This window comes from Gracilinanus agilis, chromosome 3, assembly GCF_016433145.1.
Source record: "Gracilinanus agilis isolate LMUSP501 chromosome 3, AgileGrace, whole genome shotgun sequence".
Lineage (NCBI taxonomy): Eukaryota > Metazoa > Chordata > Mammalia > Didelphimorphia > Didelphidae > Gracilinanus > Gracilinanus agilis.
In genome coordinates this window covers 73,051,029-73,071,079 of record NC_058132.1, presented here as the reverse complement: position 1 = coordinate 73,071,079, position 20,051 = coordinate 73,051,029, and the positions used below count along the sequence as shown (strand labels likewise).

The 20,051-nt window shown below is 44.9% G+C and overlaps 1 protein-coding gene across 1 annotated transcript in view; it reads right to left on the bottom strand.

The window, feature by feature from the left end:
- Positions 1–20,051, bottom strand: part of HIVEP3 (HIVEP zinc finger 3) — an 81,880-nt gene that overhangs the window by 35,862 nt on the left and 25,967 nt on the right. The window contains exons 3-4 of the mRNA XM_044668764.1: positions 10,060–10,069; positions 1,964–2,053 (exon numbers count right to left, since the gene is read on the bottom strand). Of these exons, the coding sequence (XP_044524699.1) occupies positions 1,964–2,053; positions 10,060–10,069 (100 nt within the window). The remainder of the gene's footprint in view (positions 1–1,963; positions 2,054–10,059; positions 10,070–20,051) is intronic.

Sequence of the window (20,051 nt, the reverse complement as noted above, 5' to 3'; positions counted from 1 at the left end):
CTTCCTTCCTTCCTTCCTTCCTTCCTTCCTTCCTTCCTTCCTTCCTTCCTTCCTTCCTTCCTTCCTTCCTTCCTTCCTTCCTTCCTTCTTCCTTCCTTTCTTCCTTCCTTCCTTTTTTTCATCTTTCCTCTCACTAGTCTTCTTTCTCCTTTCTAGGACCAGGGGGAATCTACCCTAATCTCTTTTCCATGTGGTCACTCTTCACATATATGAAGTCAATAAACAAATCTGCCTCAATCTTCTGTTCTCCAAGCTAAACACATCCTATCTCTTCCAATACTGACATGGTCTCCAGTTCTTTCCTCATCCTGATTACACTTCTCTGGACATGCTAGTGATTTTCAACATCCTCCCTAAAATGTGGTGCCAAGAACAAAGCCAGATGCTGAGAGACCAGGACAGAGGACTATGGGACTCTCCCTTCTAGATATCACACCTTTATTAACATGGCATCAGATCCCATTGTGATTTTGATTCTTATTGCAGACTCAAAGCACCATAACAAAACATGTAATGCGCATAGCCAAGATTATGAGTCCAACCCTCTCATTTTACAGATAAGGAAAATGAAGAGTAGAAAAGTAATGGGAATTCCCCTAAGTCAAACAGGGAGAGGAAGAGCCAGGATTTATACCCAGGCCCTCTGCTTGCATGAGGGAAGAGGCATAAAAGACTTCATTAAAGATATGTACAATGGCAACTGGGTGGCTCAGTAGATTGAGAGTTAGACCTAGAGATGGGAGGTTCAGATCTGACCTTAGACATTTCCCAGCTGTGTGACCCTGGGCAAGTCACTTAACCCCAATTGCCTAGCTCTTATCATTCTTCTACCTTAGAACTGATACTTAGTATTAATTCTAAGATGGAAGGTAAGGGTTAAAAAAAAAAAAAGATATACACAACTAGAAGAGGAGAGCCCTTCATCATGTACTAGGAACAGGGAAGTAAGAGTGAATGGTTGAGGCCTGCATTATTACCTTCCAAACATTTGAAGAAGGAAAGAATAACCCTTGGCATGGAAGAAAACGTAATCAAAAGTCACATGGGACAATATGGGGTTTTTCTGGCCACCTTATTGTTTTTAAAAATCAGGACAGTGTTTTCCTGCTTCCAATATTCTAGCCACTCCTCTAGTCTCGAGCCCCAAATATGACCACCAGCTGTCTAGCAGGCACATTCTCAAGTTATTTCAGGCCCACAGGTTTTGCTGGGCCTGTTGATCTGAAGTCATTGAGGGCAGCTCAGTACCCCCTTAACCATGTCCTCATTTGTCTTAAGTTTCCATTTTCTCTTTAAAATATTGCCATTTCATCTTCTCCCTATAGGAAGGCTGGAATCCAAGAGAGGTATGTGTTTCCACATATGTATGTGTTTTGTGTGTGAATGTATACTTCTGAGAAGCAGCATGAGGCACTGGAGAAGCAGACCACACTAGATGTCAGTCAGTCAGTCAGCTAGCATTTTATTAAATATCCACTCTCCGTCCTAGTCCATCTTTCACATACCAATTGGTTAATCTTCAAAATGTCTCTCTCTGATGCCATTTGGCTATTCCAAAGCCTGTCTCATTTCTTAGAGGCTAAAGCTCAAACTCCTTAGCCTGGCATTCTATGGTCTCCAACCTACCCTTTCAACCTAATCTCCCTTGCAGTCTTATATTCATTATCTGGTCCAGCCAAATGGGGGAATTTGCAATTCTCCAAATACACTGTTATTTGCCCACCGCCAAGTCCCCACAGTTATCTCAGTCTATCAAAATCCTATTTATTCTGGGGCAGCTAGTTAGCACAATGGATAGAGCACTCTGGGACTAGAGTTGAAAGAACCTGGGTTCAAATATGACCTCAGAAACTTTCTAGCTGTGTGACCCTGGGCAAGTCACTTCACCCTTGTCACTCTTCGGTATTAGAATCAATACTAAGACAATAAGAGTTTTTTTTAAATCCCATTTATTCTTCAAGACCAGACCCCCCCCTCTCTTTTCCTCTCTCCCTCTCCCTTTCTCTCTCTTTCTCTCCCCTTCTCTTTCTCCCCTTTCTCTCTTTCTTTCTCTCTCTACCTCCCTCTCTCCCTCTCTTTCTTTCTCTCCCCTTCTCTTTCTCCCCTTTCTCTCTTTCTTTCTCTCTCTACCTCCCTCTCTCCCTCTCTTTCTCTCCCTCTCTTTCTCCTCTCCCCTCTCTCTCCTTATACCCTCTCCCTCTCTTCTATCTCTCTTTTACTCCAAAAGTGTTCAGTACTTTCCTCATGGCAACTGTTACATTCTGCCTTGATTCAGACTATCTTATTTAGACTCAGTATCTTTCTTCATGTGGGCAAGGATCTTAAGGGATATTTTTTTTTTAAATCTGGTACAGTAACAAGTCCAGGGCTTTCTTTACACATAATGGGAACTCAGTGAATATTGAATGAATGAATGGATGGATGGATGGATGGATGGATGGATGGATGGATGAATGAATGAATGAATGGTAGCTGAGTGTAGGTGGTAAAAGGCCAAGGGGAGGAAGGCACATCCAGAGAGGAATACAAAGACAGAAAGGAGCAAGTAGGTACTGTAGGTCTGGGAGTACCATAAATGGTCTGGAGTACAGAGAGGTCAAACACTTCAATTCAATTCATAGAATCGTCGTGATGGATAGGACCTCAAAGAGCATCTAGCCCGATTTGTACCTGAGCAGGAATCCCATCTACAATACTGATGACAATTTATCATCCCACATTCACTTGAAAATTTCATATAGCTAAAGAATACGATCATGGGAAGATTTATTTGGACCAATGCAAAGTGAAGTCAGCAGAACCAGGAAAATAATATTTGCAAATGACTGCAATAATGTAACTAGAAAAGCCCAATGATAAAATCAAACTGAAAGCTATGAAATTTTAATGACCAAATTTGGCCTCAAAGAAAAGCCATAAGGATGCACTTCTCTCCCTTCTTTGCTAGAGGTGAGGGATTATGGGTATGGAATACTGCAAAATATAATGTTGGATAGAGTTGATGTCTTGGTTAGTATAGCTAACCTGTTTTTTGCCCCCTCAGTTTTTATTCTTTGTTATACAGGATAGTTTTCTGGGAAGGGGATGGAAAACAGATTAGGAAATAAAAGTGACATAAATACAGTATCAGTAAATTTATCAATAAAACAATTTAAAACTGAAAATCTCATATGCAGCCCCAAATTTGCCCTTATTGAACTCGCTTATGTACTATTACATATTCTAGTTACTTGTGTGGGTTTCTTATCCCCCTACTAGACTGTGAACTCCATGAAGGCAGAGGCAATGTCTTATATACATTTTACAAGTCCTCCAGTTCCTAAATCAGTGCCATATTCTCAGTAGGTGCTTAATAAATGCTTGGGGTACAATACAGCAAGAAGGAACAGTGTGAATAAAGGCACAAAGTGGACAACTTTTCTCTGCGGTAGAGAGAGCTAATGACCAAATCCAGGGGCCTTTGTTCAGCCCTCAATTCCCAGGACCTCTTTGCAGCTGCTGACTTCCCCACAAGAAAGAGGAAAACCATGGAAATGAATGCTCGTCTAGGGCCTTGGCAATGGTCTTGAACACTACCGGTGGCTCCCATTTCTGAAGGTTGCTAAGTGTTTTCCCTCCCCACAACCTTGAGGCATTAGATTTTTTGCTGAGAGAAGGAAGGATCTGGACTTGTGATTGCTTCAGTTTGAGGAAATCTGTTATGGAAACTTCCTCCATTGATACAGATAGACAATTTCTCCCCAATTTTTAATCTGAACACCTGAAATAGGACTTGAATTCTGGCCTTCCAGACACCAAGGCCAGCCCTCCATCCACTAACAGCTATTAATACTACACCTAGGCACCCCATATAACCCCACTACAGTCTATGAGTATGCCAGGAATTTTAAGAGGAGAAAGAGTAGCTTGGGCTGGTGCTGTTGGAGGCAGCTTCCTAGAAGAAGTGAGACTTATCTTGAAGGATGGGAAGGGTTTGGTTTGGCAGAAAAAGTGAGTTGAGGAGCAGATTTTCTGGAAGAGAATGGTAAGTACCATAAGCAGAGCTGACACTTTGGGTGTGAGCTTTTGGGCCTTTGACACTTGAGTCTTTCACCCTAGTGAGTGATGATTTGGGCTTGTGTGTAAAAGAGGGACCGCTCTTGGACCACCCAGCCCCCAACCCTTCCTCTCTTCACTTTGGGCCAGAGGGGCCCATTTCCTTAGGCCTATTGTGGCCAAGAGTCTCTAAACCTCTGGAGCGGCATGCCGATTCTCAAGAATGAAAGCTACATCTTAATTTTATATATGAGTAAGGAGAGTGATTCGCCCAAAGTAACCCAGAAAGTGACTATTCAAGGTATGGCTGAAGCTCAGATTTTCCAACCCAAAATCAGTATTCTCTTCATCATAGCCCTGCTATGTGTTTTAATTTACTTTGTATTTATATTATAAATATTTGGTAGAAAGAGATACAGCGTGGGGAAATGGAGAACAAGGGGGCCTCGTAGCCAAGAAGACCTATGTTCAAATTCTACTGTTGACACATACTCTCTGGGTAAATCATGTAACTTCTCTGGGTTCTGGGTGACTATAAGACTTTATAGGGGCAGCTGGGTAGCTTAGTGGATTGACAGTCAGGCCTAGAGATAGGTCCTAGGTTCAAACCCAGCCTCAGACACTTCCCAGCTGTGTGACCCTGGGCAAGTCACTTGACCCCCATTGCCCACCCTTACTACTCTTCTGCCTTGGAACCAATACACAGAAGTTAAAGGTTTGAAAAAAAAAAAAAAAAGACTTTATGGTGCAGGGAAGGTGTCCGTCTGCATTGGTAGAAGGAGTTTCTTCCTCTGGGAATTCTCTGTGTCAATAAAATCATAGGCAAAATCTTTATTCTTACATTTGGTATTTACTCATCCATATACATGTTGTTTTCCCCCGGGGAGAATGTAAACTCCTTGAGGGTAGAAACTATTTCCTTTTTGTCTTCCCACCCTCAGTGCCCAGCATAGTGCCTGGCACAAAGTAGGTAGGCATTTGATGAACACTTATTGAACTGAATAGAACTTGGGGGTCCAAAGGATTTGAGAGTTGAGTCAATGGCTGTCAGAGGCAGTAGTTCCAGCTGGGCTTCCTGCCCAGGCTCAGAGCTGATCTGTCTCCAAGTGTGAGTGGCCAGACCCCACAGAAGGAGACAGGCTGGCACAGCTGGCAGGGGCAGGGGTCCAAAGGGTTAAGCTGTTGCTGACAGTGGGAGCCTTTTTCTACCAAGTGGTCCAAGCCTCCCCCTCATCCTTTCCCAATGGAAGGAAGTGTTCCCTCTCTGGGTTGGCCAGGCTGGCCTGCACCAAGACAGAGGCAGAGACAGACAGACACAGAGCAAAGCCAGCCCTTCCGCTCCAACACACCAGGCGTGTCTGCGGACGGGCCCTGGAATCCTGAGCCTCTCTGTCTGTTTTGCTCTCTTCCTACAGAGACCAAAAGCTTGAATCAGGTCCAGGTTTCTAATTATTTGTACTAGAAAGAAGAGCATGTGGGTTGAGCCAGCTCCTGCCACTCCCCCCACCTCCCCTCTCCCAGCTCTGCTGGGCCCCAGGGAACCCTGGGGGACACCACAACTTTGCTGCTTTCAAGACTGAAATCCGGCTTGACTTGGAGGGTGTGGGAGCCCTGACAGCGGGGCCATCTGTCACTGGCTAACAGGAGCTTGCCTAAGTATTGCTGGCAGAGGAAACCAAGCAGGAAGGTGAGAAGTGGGGGGGTCATAGGCTGGCCACAGTCTCAAAGCCACAGAGAACTCAGGCATCTAGGGGTGCTGCCTCCAGAAAGCTGCAGAGAGGAAACTATACACAGAACTATCACAGTTATTAACCAGTCCCACCTCCCAGTCTTTGTGACATCTCTGAGACTGAGAAACAGGGGTGTCCCATTAGAAAGATGAAGAAACTGAGGTTCAGAGAGGTTGTGATTTTGCTTATGGCTGGCAGATATCATGTAAATCCAGGCATTCCAACTCTTAAGACCAAGAATTTTTTACCCCAGATGAGCAGGTAATCAAAAATACCAATTCCATTCTATTCTCAGCAGGCACCCTTCCTCCTCTCCCTTCCTCCCTACTTCCCATGATTCCCCACTTATACTTCAGAGGCCCCAGGTTTCCAGAGTTTCCTACAACAAGGTCAGGAAGAAAGGCCATTTGCTCCTAAATGAGAGAAGTATCTGGCCTGAGAGGGTCAAGGCTTTCCCCTTCTCATCTCACAAACTCTGTATATACTCAAGGCTTCTGGGAAGGTTCCATAATGACCATAAGTTATAAACCCAAAACCTTCCTTCACTGTCTGAGTGGGATCCTATAGTTCAGTAAATCCTGGGGAAACTGAGGCCAGGGAAGTGATATGCTTTCATAATGAAAAGGGGAGCAAAACTCCAATCTAGGTATCTAAGGATTTAGCCATCATTCTTTTTAGTTACATGGAATGGGAAGGGGATTGGCCAAGTGGAGTCCTCTGCTCTTTGTTGTCCTTTGGTCTTTCTATTGAATCTGACTCTTCATGACCCTATAGACCATAGCTATCTTTTAGGTTTTCTTGGCAAGGGTACTGGAGTGGTTTGCCATTTCCTTCTCTAATGGATCCTTCTGTCAGGCAATCAGAGGTTAGGTGGCTTGCCCGGGGTCACTCAGAAAGTGTCTGAGGCTGGATTTGAACTCAGGTCTTCCTGACTTCAGGTCCTGTGCTCTAACCACTGAGCAACAGCTATTTCTTTTCCTTTCTTACTCCCAACTGATGTGCCCTTTCCTAGCCTTGGAAATGGCTTCCCCTAAAATTCCCTGCCCTTTCTTAAAGCAAATCTTTAGTAACTATAGACAAGGAGAATGGGTGCACTTGGTGAAGAGTTAGAGAGTATTCAAGTTTAAGTCCTAGCCCTGTTACTTAGTACCTGTATATCTTTACATAAGTCATTTCCCCCTCTCTAGAACCCATTATCCTCTTCTATAAAATGAAGAGATTGGACTAGATGGAATTTTATTCCCTTCTAGCTCTTAATCTACAATTCTACAATAAAGAAGCAAATCATTTAAAAGTCAGGTGACTTAAGAAACTGGATCTGAATTCTGGCTTAGCAGGCAGTTCTAACAAGTCCCCCCTTTGGTCTTCTGGAGAATAGTCATTTCATCTGGTTCTCTCCATGCCACATCTGGGATGAACAAAGAAGAGGAAACCCACTTGGAGAGCCATAAAGAGTGAGATGCAAGGGACAGATAAATGGCTCCTTGGAGAGAGAGAGAGTCAGGCCTAGAGATGGAAGACCTGGGTTCAAATTGGGCCTAAGACATTTTCTAGCTATATGACCTTGGGCAAGTCACTTAACTCCAATTGCTTAGATCTTACCACTCCTCTGCCTAGGAACTGATACTTAGAATTAATTCTAAGACAGAAGGTAAGAGGTTTTAAAAAAGAGTGGCACAGAATAAAGAGAGCTTTTAAAATATGGTTTCTGTAGAAATGCATATATTTCTAATGCCAGAAAAATGCCACTCTCCCCAGAGTGGACAGAAAGGAAGACCAGAATGCTCATGTGGCCTTAGGCAGCCTCCTAGGAAGACAGTATCCTTCAGCTGCCCTCTGTTCTGGTCTGTCTGTGGCTGGAGTACTATGAGGTTCACTTCTGGGAAGGATACCGAGAAACTGTCATGTATCCACAGGAGGGCAACTGGGATGCTGAGGAGGACACTAGAGAATGTGGCCTAAGAAGAAAGAGGTGGAGATATTTATCTCAGAGAAGAGAAGGCTCAGGGGCAGGGTGGAGGGAACAGAACAGCTTTCCCCAGGGTTATGAAGGGCTTGTCCTGCTTAGCCCCAGAGGACAGACCAGGAGATAGGAGAGGACATCAGAGGAAACAGACTTTACAGAAACAGAATCACGAAATCTGAGAGTTGGAAGAGACTTCAGCAGTCATCTTGTTCAAATCTTACACAAAAATGAGATCCAAAATTATGGCAGCCTCTTCCAACCCGTGGTTTAAGCCTCCATGGTGGGATATTGATATTACACTCTCTGAAAGCATCTGGCCCAACCAGTGTCTGGCCAAGAATTTTTTTTCTACAACCTCCCCAAAGAGTGGTCATCTAGGCATTATTTTAGGTCCTTATCTTCTGTATCAATTCTAAGATAGAAGAGTGACAAGGACTAGGCAATCAAGGTTAAGTGACTTGTCCAGGGTCACACAGCTAGGAAGTACCCGAGACCAGATTTGAACCCTGACTTCAGGCCTGGTGCTCTATCTACTCTGCTACCTGGCTGCTACTTTGCCTAGGCTTTATGTGAGATTTCTACTGAGAGGAAGTCCTCTACCTGTTAAGACAACCCATTTCCCTTCTGGATGGTACTCGTGATTACAAAGCTAAAACCTGATTTGGCTTTAAGCCCAGTTCTCTGTACTGTAGCTGCTCCAATCTCCTCTCATCTTCCTCCAGGGATTGGGTTTCTGGTATCTACATCTCTTTGGCTATAGCTCATGCTTATCCTACTTCCAGATTCTAGTCTTAATTTCCCCCTTTGTTCCTGCAAAGATATCTCTTTGAGAATGGCTTTGGGACCCTGGAGGCCATTTAATCCATTCCCTGCATTTCTTAGATAGGGAAGTCTTTGGGTAGGTTGTTATCTGGTATATAAGGACTACAGAATTCCAGAAAGGGCCTTCTTGTTAGAGGTCAACTTGTTCTGGTGACCAGGGAAGGACTGAATCATTCTCTTTACTTTTCTTCAAGAAGGAATAGAGAAATCTGTGGCCTCTAGAGTGGTGTGTTGGGCCTGGAGTCAGGAAGACCTGAGCTCAACTCAAGTATAAGATGTTTACTAGATATGGAACCCTGAACAAGTCACTTAACCTCCATTGCCTCAGTTTTCTCAAGTATAAAATGGAAAAACTAATAGTATCTACCTCCCAGGGTTGTTTTAAGAGTCAAATGAGATAGTTAAAATTCTTGGCACATGATAGGCACTTAATTAATGACTGTTCCTTCCCACTCTTTCTCCTCCTTCCTATGGGCACCAAAGTCTTCCTTGCAGCTGAAATTAGCCCAAGTTCAAACAAGGGATATAGCCCTCATGGTCCAAGTGGGCCAGTTCTAACCTAAGAATGTAACTTTTGGGGGCTGGGTATCTACCTTAAAGATGAAAATGGGTAGTTTGAGAGTTGGCCTCTAAGGTAGCATACAGACTGTTCCATTAGGATCCTTTCCTGTCTTTTGTTGAAAAAAAAAATATATAAGCCATTCAGACAGAGGAATTGCTTGGCTTCTTGGCCCAGACTTGGCTCTTCCTTGAAGTTAAGCCCTAGAACCAACCTTCTTACTCACTAAGCCAAGGTAGGGTTTATGTTGGCATGACTGATCTATGCCCCATAGAGAGGCAACCAAGGGACAGCTATGTGATTAGGAGGTATTCTTTTAGGAAGTCAGGAGAGTCTCTGATACTCAAAGTCATGAACTGCACTTCAAAAAACTCCACCACAGCCAAAGGCAGGTTATCAACCATGCCAGCAGCTTTCAAACTCTCGGCCAGAATCTTCCTTGGAAAGAAGACGGCACTCAGGGATCAATTTCTGGAGAGGTTGTTGGCTTTGGCTAAGAATGAACCAGCCAGACTGAACACAACTGGCCTCCTTGCCCTCCTACAGTAATGTGTGAGGCCTGAGTAGAGTCCTGATCAGGGGGAGATATAACTGCTTACATCAGCCAGTTGTAACAGGGCAGGTGGGAGTGACACCACTATGATTCATGACTAGGAATAATTCCTGCCCACTGGCTGAAGGCTTCATCTATATTGTAGGAAGGACGGGTCACTTTGTCATGAGCTATTTGGTCAAGAGGTAAGTGCCAAAGCATGAAGAATGGTGAAATTGTAGTAACCCAGTGGAATGACTCCTGGTCTTCTTCCACCTGCCTTCTTTCCATTCCCTCCAATCTCCAATGACCACATCCTCTCTGACAAGCTTATAGATCATTTAATAAACTTTAGTGACTCCCTATTGTCTCCAGGATTGAATACAAAAACCCTCTGGCTTTTAAGGCTCTTCACATCCTGGCCCCTTCCTACCTTTTCCACACCTCACTCCCTGCCAAGGATTCTTCAATCCAGTGATAATGACCCATGAGCAAGACACTCCATCTCTCAGCTCCAGTGATGCCCTTTCTTTCTTTCTTTCTTTCTTTCTTTCTTTCTTTCTTTCTTTCTTTTTCTTCCTTCCTTCCTTCCTTCCTTCCTTCCTTCCATCCTTCCTTCCTTTCCTTTCTTCCTTCCTCCCTCCCTTCCTTCCTTCCTTAATCCTTACATTCTGTCTTAAAATAGATACTAAGCATCAGTTCCTAGATCCTAGGCAGAAGAGTGGTAAGGGCTAGGCAATTGGGGTTAAGTGATGTGTGCAGTGTTACATGGCTAGGGAGTGTCTGAGGCCAGGTCCCCCTGATTCTAGTTCTGGATCTCTACTGAGCCACTTAGCTCTGGACATTTTCTCTGACTGTCACTGTCATGCCTGAAATTCTCTCTGCCCTCTCTAAGTCCTGGCTTCCTTCCTGTCTCAGCTAAAGTCCCACCTTTTGCTAAAAGTCTTCCCTGGGCCTCAGCCTAAGTGCCTTCCCTCTGAGATTAGCTCCAGTTTATCCGGTCTATATCCTATTTGTATGTAGTCATTTGCACTTGTCTCCTCCATTAGACTGGGAGTTCCTTGAGAGCTCAGATTGATTTCACAGTAAAGCACTTGGCACAGTGCTGGACACATAGAAAAAGCTTAATAAAAGCTTATAGACTTCACTTGACTTGACCGACCCAGAAAGCCTACTTTTCTAGATTTATTGTAAATTAGCTGCCATGAAATACTCTAAATTCCAGCCAAAGTGGCTGTTCCTTGAACTCAGGAACCTCTGGACCCCTGACTACACTTCCTAACTGCGTGATCCTGGGCAAGTCACTTAACCCCCACTGCCTAGCTCTTATCACTCTTCTGCCTTGGAACCAACACACAGTATTGATTCTAAGATGGCAGGGAAGGGTTTTTAATTTTGTAAAGTCTGTTGTTTCCCACAATAATAATAACAATAGCCATAATAACAACAATAGCTGATGTTTCTTCAAGGAATCTGGCCCCTAGAACTCTGCTCATGGGCTTGCTAGAGACCCACCCTTCCTTCCTCAGCCTTCTGGCACGGCAGTGGCCCAGTGATGCCCAAGCATGAAAATTTAAAAGGGAGGTTCACCACTGTCTCTCTCTTGGCATATGCCAGGCTTCTTGGAAAGGGATGCCTCTGAGATAGTGACACAGGCTATCCTCACAGAGAGACTCCGTTACTTTTTGCCTATGGTGCCAGGAAAATGTGAGAGGCAGAGTTGTAGGAGCAGCAAGGTAGCACCGTGGATAGAGCACCCAGCTGGAGTCAGGAGGACCCAAATTCAACTATGGCCTCAGACATTTCTAAACTGTGTGATCCTGGGCAAGTCACTTAACAATGTTTACCTAGCTTTTTCTGCTCCTCTGTCTTAGAAATGATACTAAGACAGGAGGTAACAAAGAGGCAGAGTACAGCTGAACTATCCGGGAGGGGGAAATGACCAGTGGTGGAAGAGCCAGTTTTTGAAGCTGGGCAACGTCTCATAGAAAGAGCACCACCCCCAGTCTGTGCCCACAGTGACGAGTCGAATAAGCCTGTGACCATCTGGTGGGCCCCGTCTTTTAAAAGCCAGCTCAACTCGAAAGTCAAACCCTTTCTCAGAAAGCAGAACTGATGGCAGAGACCTCCACCAGGAAGCCGGAGGGCCCAGGGAGGGGCCACCCCGACGAGCTTTCCTCTAAAATGAGAACTGACCAGCCACTCCCAACTGTCTCTGACCTCTCTGAGGTCTTGCTGCAGCAGGCGGCTAGGCTAACTGCCCCTCGTGCCCACGTCAGCAAGGAAGAAGCAGCTCCTCCACGCAGGCAACACCACCCTCACCCTGTGGCACCCGCAGCTGTTGGTTCATTTCAAGTGAAGTAGCTTCAGTTCAGGGCAGTTCAGTTCAATTCAAAGCATTTATTAAGCACCCATTATGTGCCAGGCACTGTGCTAGGTGCTGGGGATACAGAGATAAAAACAAAATCATTCCTGCCCTCGAGGGGCTCATACTTGACATGTATGCAAATAAGCAAATACAAAATATATACAAAGCAAATACAAAGGAATTCTTTTTAGGGGTGGGGAGAACTGGAACATCAGGGAGGCAACTTGGTGCAATGGCAGAGGAACTGGGTGCAAATCCTGCCTCTGACACTTAATACTGTTATGATCTTGAGCAAGTCACCTAATTGACCTCTTAAGCCTCAGTTACCTTTTTTTTTTTTTTTCAAAAGAGAAGATCAATGGCCTCCGAGGTCAATGAGCTAGAGAGATCAGGAAAGGCTTCCAGAAGGAGGGGATACTTGAGCTGAGCCTTTAAGAGATTTAGGGATTCAAGGAGGTGAAGGCGAGCAGGTGAGGTGGAGGAGCAATCCAGGTCTGGGAGGAAGGGTGAGAGAAATGGAAGTGGGACACAGAATATTCTATATAATCCTTGGGCTCTGCCATGACTAGTGGAAAGCTGGGCATGGAGGATTCAGGATTCCTTTGGGAAACTAGCTGAGTGGCTCAGCTCCTTCCTACCCTTTCGAAATGCTCTGAGCCTCTTTTCTAAGGATTTGATCCTACATCTGTCATCTCACAGGGCCAAGGGGGAGACGTGATAATGGTCAATACGTTGGTGAAGTTCTCATTCTTCCTTGTTCTTTGCTCTATTGCCAAAAGAATTGGATGATTTCATATGAAAGTAAGTTTTGCATGAGAATACATGGATAATAACTCAGATCAAATTGCTTATCATCTCCGAGGGGGAGGAGGGAAGGGAAGAAGGGAAACAATTTGGATCTCACAATTTTGGAAAAAGTGCGGTGAAAATGATCAGTACGTGTAATTGGGATAATAAAATATCTTAAAAACAACAAACAAACAAACAAACAAACAAATCAAATGATTTCTCCCAGGGGGCTCCCAGCCCCCTGGGCTTCCCTTCTGACTCACCTCAGACTGAGGATATGAGCTTATATATAGGAAGCCTGGACTACCCTGTTTGCTGAGCTCCAAGTCAAGAGTCTACTGCTTCCCGTAATAATATCACAACAACAATAATAACAATAAGATGACATTGATAGAGAGCCTTAAGGATGGCAAAGGGCTTCCTATATAACCTCAATTTTACCCACATGACAACACTGGGAGGTAGGTGCTATTATTTATCCCCATTTTATAGATGAGGACACTGAGTTAGGTGACTTACCCAGGACACACTAAGCTAAATAAGAGTCTGAGGCAGGATTTAAATTTAGGTTTCCCTCACTCCAAGTCAAACTCCCTAGCCCTAACTTTATGTCCTGGCTGCCTCAGGGTAAAGGGCAGATGGCATGTCTAAATTAACTGTGCCTTAGGCCAGGGATTTTGCCTCATGCTGCAAGGTAAGTAAGGTTAATAGTCCTTCCCACTACAGAGTTCTGCTACAATTCTACTTCTCGCCCTTTCCTCATTTTCACTATTTCCACTTTCCAACATATAGGTAGCATTCCCCTATGCTCTGGCCCCAGTAGACACTAGGAAGAAGGATGGGGCAGGTTGTATCTATAGTCACAATCTTACAGAAGGGGTAGGGCTGACCGAGCCCGAAAACAGAGAGCTCTTGGCCAATCAGAAGAGCAACTCAGCCTAACCCTTTCAGATCCAAAGCCATTCTGCCCCAAGTTGAGTTGTTGAAAACCAATTCTTGGTGCTCTACTTACTGTCTCCTCCATTTTTGGACATCCCTTTAGTCTCTTTGTTTCTGCTTACCCCACTTCCAGATCCTATTTGCTTCCCCTGCAGAAACTACGCCTTCCTACCCCCTTACAAGAGCCTCTTTTGAAGGCCACGGGACTGGCTGCCCTCCCACCTTCTTTTCTTTTGGATTATACTCTTTGGATGCCCCTGAAGGAGGAACTTCTGTTTGGCCACCATCTTGCCAGCCTAGGACCCACTGGGAAAGATTTCCAGCAGATGACCATCCAGATGTTGCAGGGGTCAAGAGGCTTTTGAAGAGATGTGAAGATTTCCTATCATTTACAGTTAAAAGCACACTGGATCCTGACTTCAGCCTGCCCGGGGAAATGGACTCACATAATACATTTCTCCAAATTTATCTTAACAGAAAAATGTTGCTCAATGACTGCCTTTACTGTCCCCAAGAGTCTACATCAATGAACTACTTACTGCCGCTGTCACAGCTGGGGAATCAGTGACCCTTTCTTATTCTGTATGGACTTCTATTGGCCCATTCCCCAAATGTTGCTATCATCAGAAAAACAGGACAGTTTGGCCGTGATAGCAGGAAGGCAGTGGCTACTGCTAATAGCTGTAATGAGGGCACCAGCCTCTTTCCCTCAGAGGCTACCTCTAGGCAGTTTATAAAAGCAGAGATAGTCCAGGTTCCTGAGCTGATATTCCTAAAATGGCTTTTCTGTTTTGGATATAAAGTCAAGAAGGTCCACGGAAGGGAAAACAAGAGATGTGGGAACATGTAGCATGGCAATGCAAGCCATCCATGGGGAGCCTGGTTATCTGCATGGGGCTTTCCTCGCAGGTCTATTGGTATCAGCCTCCCTTGTGTGTGTCCCTGGGAAAAGTCTCAGGCATTGGACTACACTGTAAGATGCTTGAGGTCTTAGAGGAAGAATACACTACGTCAACTCTGAATCACAATTTTGGCAATGGTTATGTCCTCTGTAGCACCTTCTTAGACCTTTCTGGGGCCAGCCAGAGGCCATGGGACCCAGCACCGGATACAGGTACGTGTGAGTTTAAGGCTAATCCTGGGACACCCTTTGAGTGAGTTAGAAGAAAGAAAGACATTATGGAAGGATAAAGAATCAGCTTAAGAAGAACATTTGAAATCCAGTGTTTTTATTTGGGGGAGCATCTTTGCTAAGGAATAACTGTTAGCCAAGTAAACTCTTCAGTTCTGAAATTCCACATCCTCTTGCTTTTAACACAGCCATTAGCCACCGTCAAACACACTGTTGGTACGGAATCATTATTCACTTTAGTACTGACATCTGCCTCTTTCCAAGGCCGCCGTTCTCAGAGCTTCAGATGTTGACGTGGCAGCGCCATTGGGCATGCGCTCGGGGCACTGTTAAACCCTTGGCCATGGCAAGAGTACCACACACAGTTGCCTGTGGATAAGCACTCCACCGATCAGCAGAGTCCAGCAGGTCAACGCCTGACCACAGGAGCCAGCAGATGGGGGCCACCTTTTGCTGGTTATCGCTCTTGTGGATCTAAAGGTTCTCCAAGGTTATAGGGAAAGCAAACTTAGCAGAGTCTTGTCACCTGTGGGGCACCACCCCTGCCGCCGTGGGTTTCCTGTCCCTTCTTCGTATGTGGTGTGAGTTAAGTGTGCCTTGTTCCAGGACAGAGCCATCATGGTCTTTGTATTCTCGGGAGAGCAGGATCTTGGTGTAGGGGCCCTCTGGTCTGCATCTGTTGTAGCAGGTTGAAGGTCCCCAGGGGCTGGTCCTGAGTTAGCAGAGTGTAGAGTCACAGGTAAGTCAGCGACCAAGGATGAGAGTTGACTCACAGACTCTTGTCTGAGACACACTTATCTGAGACCCCACCTTTACAGACAACTAGAGGGCATAGGTAGGAAAGGGGGGGGGGGCGGCTTGGCTATTACAGTCCTTATAATCACAGCAATTAGTGGCTCTGAAAGAGCACTTAGAATCGGGGAGAATGTTGAGGGAGGGAGTTTATATACTGATACTCTATGGAAATCATGATACACTCAAAGGCGGGCCTTGGGCAAGATTCTAGGCTGGTCTCAATGTGGGCAAAGGAGAGAGTAAATCAAAGCTACAACCTAGGAAAGGATTTCTACATGGCAGACTTTGGTTTTTAACTGGAAAGAAAAAAGGAAGAGGAAACAAAACTTCTTCCAGTCTATCTCTCCCCTCACACTTCCCTCACTTTCCTCAGATCACAGTATTTCAAGCTAGAAGGAATCTTGGAAATTGTCTGGTAAAGGAGGATAATTCCATTTACACACATTCCTGCAGCATCTTTCCCCTCCCTACATATACCCATTTTACACACAAAAGCTCTTGGGAAGGGAAATACAATCCAGAAAGTAGCAGAACCAGGATCTGCATCCAGGCCTGGGTGCGGATCTAGTCTTAGAGAAGCCTAGTTGGTAGGGGACAGGCTCCTCTCCTCCTTCTCCCCTAGCCTCAGCACAGGTTGAGCTATCACCAGCTTATCTGATCACACCAGGTTGTGCTCAGCCCATCCAGAATTACAGAATCACAATGTTGTGGCCACCTAGCCTAACCTCTATAGGATTGAAAATCCTCTTTATGGCACACCCAACAAGAGTGAGAAGGAAGGTCCTGCTTCCCAAGACATCTCAATCTACATCTTGGCAGATTGGATTATAAACAAGTTTTGTCTTCTATCAGATCTTAATCTGGATTTTCCTGATGCCTGTGTCTCACCTCCCAGCCTTCAGGGCCAAGTAGAACAAGTCTAATTTCTCTTCTGTACAACTATCTCTTTAATACTTAGAGCCACCAAATTCGGTCTCTTTTCTGAGATGTTGTGGAATAAGAGAGATGGACCAAACCCAGCGCCACACTTAGTCAAAACCACGTTGCTCCTTTACAGATTGGGTAGCAGAGAATTAGAGAATTTTCTGAGTAAGAAAGGACCTCAGAGGCCTTCTAGTTGAGTCTGCATCTGAATAAGAATTCCTTCTGTAACATGACTGACCAAAGCTTATCTGGTTTGTGTCTGAAGACCTCTACTAATGGGCTCACCATTTCCCAAGGTGCCCCTTCTCACTGTCAGGAAGTTTTGCTTGGCATCAATCTTAGATTGGCCTATTTGAAACCTCCACTGGTCTTGGTTCTCCCTCCCTGCCTGGGACCAAGAGTCTAATGCCTTTTCTGTGGGATATCCCTGAAAGACTTAAGACAGTTGGCCATAGGATTCCCCTCTGAGCTTGCTCTTCTTCAGGCTAAAACTCCTTGGCTCCTTCAAGTGATCCTCCTACCTGATGGATTCAAGGTCTTTGAGTTTGCTGTTCTCCCTCTGGACACATCCCAGCCTACTAGTGACCTTCCTCAAACCATGGGGCCCACAGCTCTACTCTAGGCGAGGTATGAGTAAGGCAGAGGGAAGTGATGTTATCACTTCCTTATTCCTGGAAGCTCTGCGTTAGAGTAGGCTAAGATTACATCCGAGGGTTGGGGGTTACTTTGTCTTGACGTCAGCTCATGAGCCCCCTGCCGACCTACAGGGTGTGGGAGTGGTATGTGGGAGGTGGGCAATGGATCATGACTTGGTTTATTGAATAGCATTTCATGTCTATCACAGGATGCCTTCTCCCATCGCTTATGAGTAGGGTTTCAAAAACTTGTAATGGGGCAGTTAGGTGGCTCAGTGGATTGAAAGCCAGGGATGGAGTTGGGAAGACCTGGGTTCAAATCTGACCTCAGATGCTTCTTAGCTCTGTGACCCTGGGCAAGTCACTTAACCCCAATTGCTTAGACCTTACTTGCTCTTCTATCTTGGAATAGACAAGGTATTAATTCCAAAACAGAAGGTAAGGTGTTTTTTTTTAAGATTATAACAATTAATAACTACCATGGGTCACTATCTTCTAGAACCAAAATGAACTTATTTTTCTTAGCCAACCAGATACTTGGTCAATAACATTTACCTAGTAATAATAAGATATGTAGGAGAGTGTCTCCTACATGCCAGGCACTGTGCTATACAAATATTATCCTAGTTGATCCTCATAACAAACCAGGGAGGTAAGTGATATTATTATCTCCATTTTACAGTTGAGGAAATTAAGAAAGACAGAGGGTAAGTGATTTGCCCAAGGTCACACAGCTAATAAGTTTCCGAGGAAGGATTTGAACTCGCCTTCCTGATTTCAGGGTCAGTACTCTATTGAATTGCCTAGCTGCCTCAAAGTGCCTAAGGTATAGCCCTGTCCTGTCCCAGGCCTTCTGGGAGGACACAAACAGGAGACTCAATCCATCTTTTTTCTCAAGGCGACACAGTTAATAATATAAAAGGGGCAATGGAACATATAAGCAGTCTTGTCTCCCTACATGGATTCCCTTTCCCATTGGTGAACTTTTCCTGAAACCTCCATTTTAGGGAAGGCCTCTCCCCCCATTACCCTTCCTTCTCTGGACTTGGCTACTCTGGCCCCAAGTAGGTACCCTTCTAGCCTCTTCTCTCAACCCCAACACTTTTCAAGCTTTCCTTCTATGTGTCGTCTTCCCTCATTAGAATGTAAGTCCCCAGAGAGCAGAGACTTTCTTTCTGCCTATATTTGTTTGACCAGTACTTAGCACAGTGCCTGGCACATGGTGAGCATTTAAAATATGTTTGTAGATTGACTGAGTGATTTACTCCTCCAAACTGAAGGGCCCCTTTGCGAAAAGCATTATGCCAAGAAGCATGAATTAATCAGACAATCTAAGTACAGACAGTGGGGAAGGAGGCCAGAGTGAAATGAATCATCTCAAATAGGTCAGTCCTGGACAAGGAGTGCTCCGTGTCAGCTTTGGAAGGGAGGGACGTTTGGCAGAGGGCAGGCTGGGTATGGGGGACGCAAGCAGATGTGGCTTGGCCAGAAGTGACCTACTAGAACTAAGGCTAGAGTAGAGGTTGCATAGTTGGGGTTTAGGTTCAAAAAGCAGGCTGAAGACTTTAGAGGCTTTTTTTCCTTCTGAGGAACAAGAAATCCTCCTCCCCTGGGTACATTTCTGATTCCAGAGAAGTGAGATGCAGAAAACTCTGTCTGGGGAGGACACGGCCAGCAGGGTTTAGAATGGGTTGGTGAGAGAAGACCCTGGGAGATGGAGAAGATGTGACTGGCCTGGGGAGTGAATGTGGATACAGAAGAAAGAATTGGCAGAATTCAAGGACTGACTAGATGGGATGAAGAAAAATAATGGGGAAAGGAACTGGAAAAGATTCCAAGGTGGAAGGTCTGGAGAAGGGGGAGAAGGCTAAAGCTACTGATGATAACATGGAATCAGGACCACAAGGTCATAGATCTCCAGCTGAAAGGGAGAGCTGTTCATTCAGAGGAGATGATAGCAACAACTCACATTTCTATCATGCTTAATAGCCCACAAAGCACTTTCTTCTCAGTAACTTCCTGAGGGACAAATATCATTTGTTGTTCAGTCATTTCAGTTGTGTCTAACTCTTCTTGAGTCCAGTTAAGTTTTCTTGGAAAAAAAACTGGAGGCGTTTGCCATTTCCTTCTCCAAGCTATTTCACAGATGAGGAAACTGAGGCAAAAAGGGTGAGGTGACTCACCTAGGGTCACATAGCTAGGAAAGATCTAGGGTCAGATATCATTATTTTCACATTACAAGAGAAGAAAACTGAGGCTAAAGAACTCAAATGACTTGCTCCAAATCACATGGTAAGGAGATGGCAGAGCTGAGATTGGAACTCAGTTTATCTGACTTCAGGCTGAGAATTGCTCCGTTTTGCTTCTTGTAGAAGTCGAACTCAGGCCTGGCAGGTTAAGTTTCTGCACTTAGCTGCCCTGTAGCCATCTGAAGAGGTGGAACCAGAAAGCAAGGGAGTGGTCAGAGATGAAGATGGAGCGTGTGAAAGTGATCCATTGCAAGTAACAGCAGAAAGGATATGAGCAGAAGAGAAACCAAGGGAGCTGGATTCTGGAGGAGTTGCTAGAAAAGAAGCAGGAGGAGCTAGGTGATTCAGTGGATTGAGTGCCAGACCTGGAGACAGGAGGTCCTGGGTTCAAATATGACTTCTGACACTTCCTATTGCCTAGCCCATACCACTCTTCTGTCTTGGAACCAATACACAGTATTGATTCTAAGATGAAGGTAAGAGAAAGAAAGAAAGAAAGAAAGAAAGAAAGAAAGAAAGAAAGAAAGAAAGAAAGAAAGAAAGAAAGAAAGAAAGAAAGAAAGAAAGAAAGAAAGA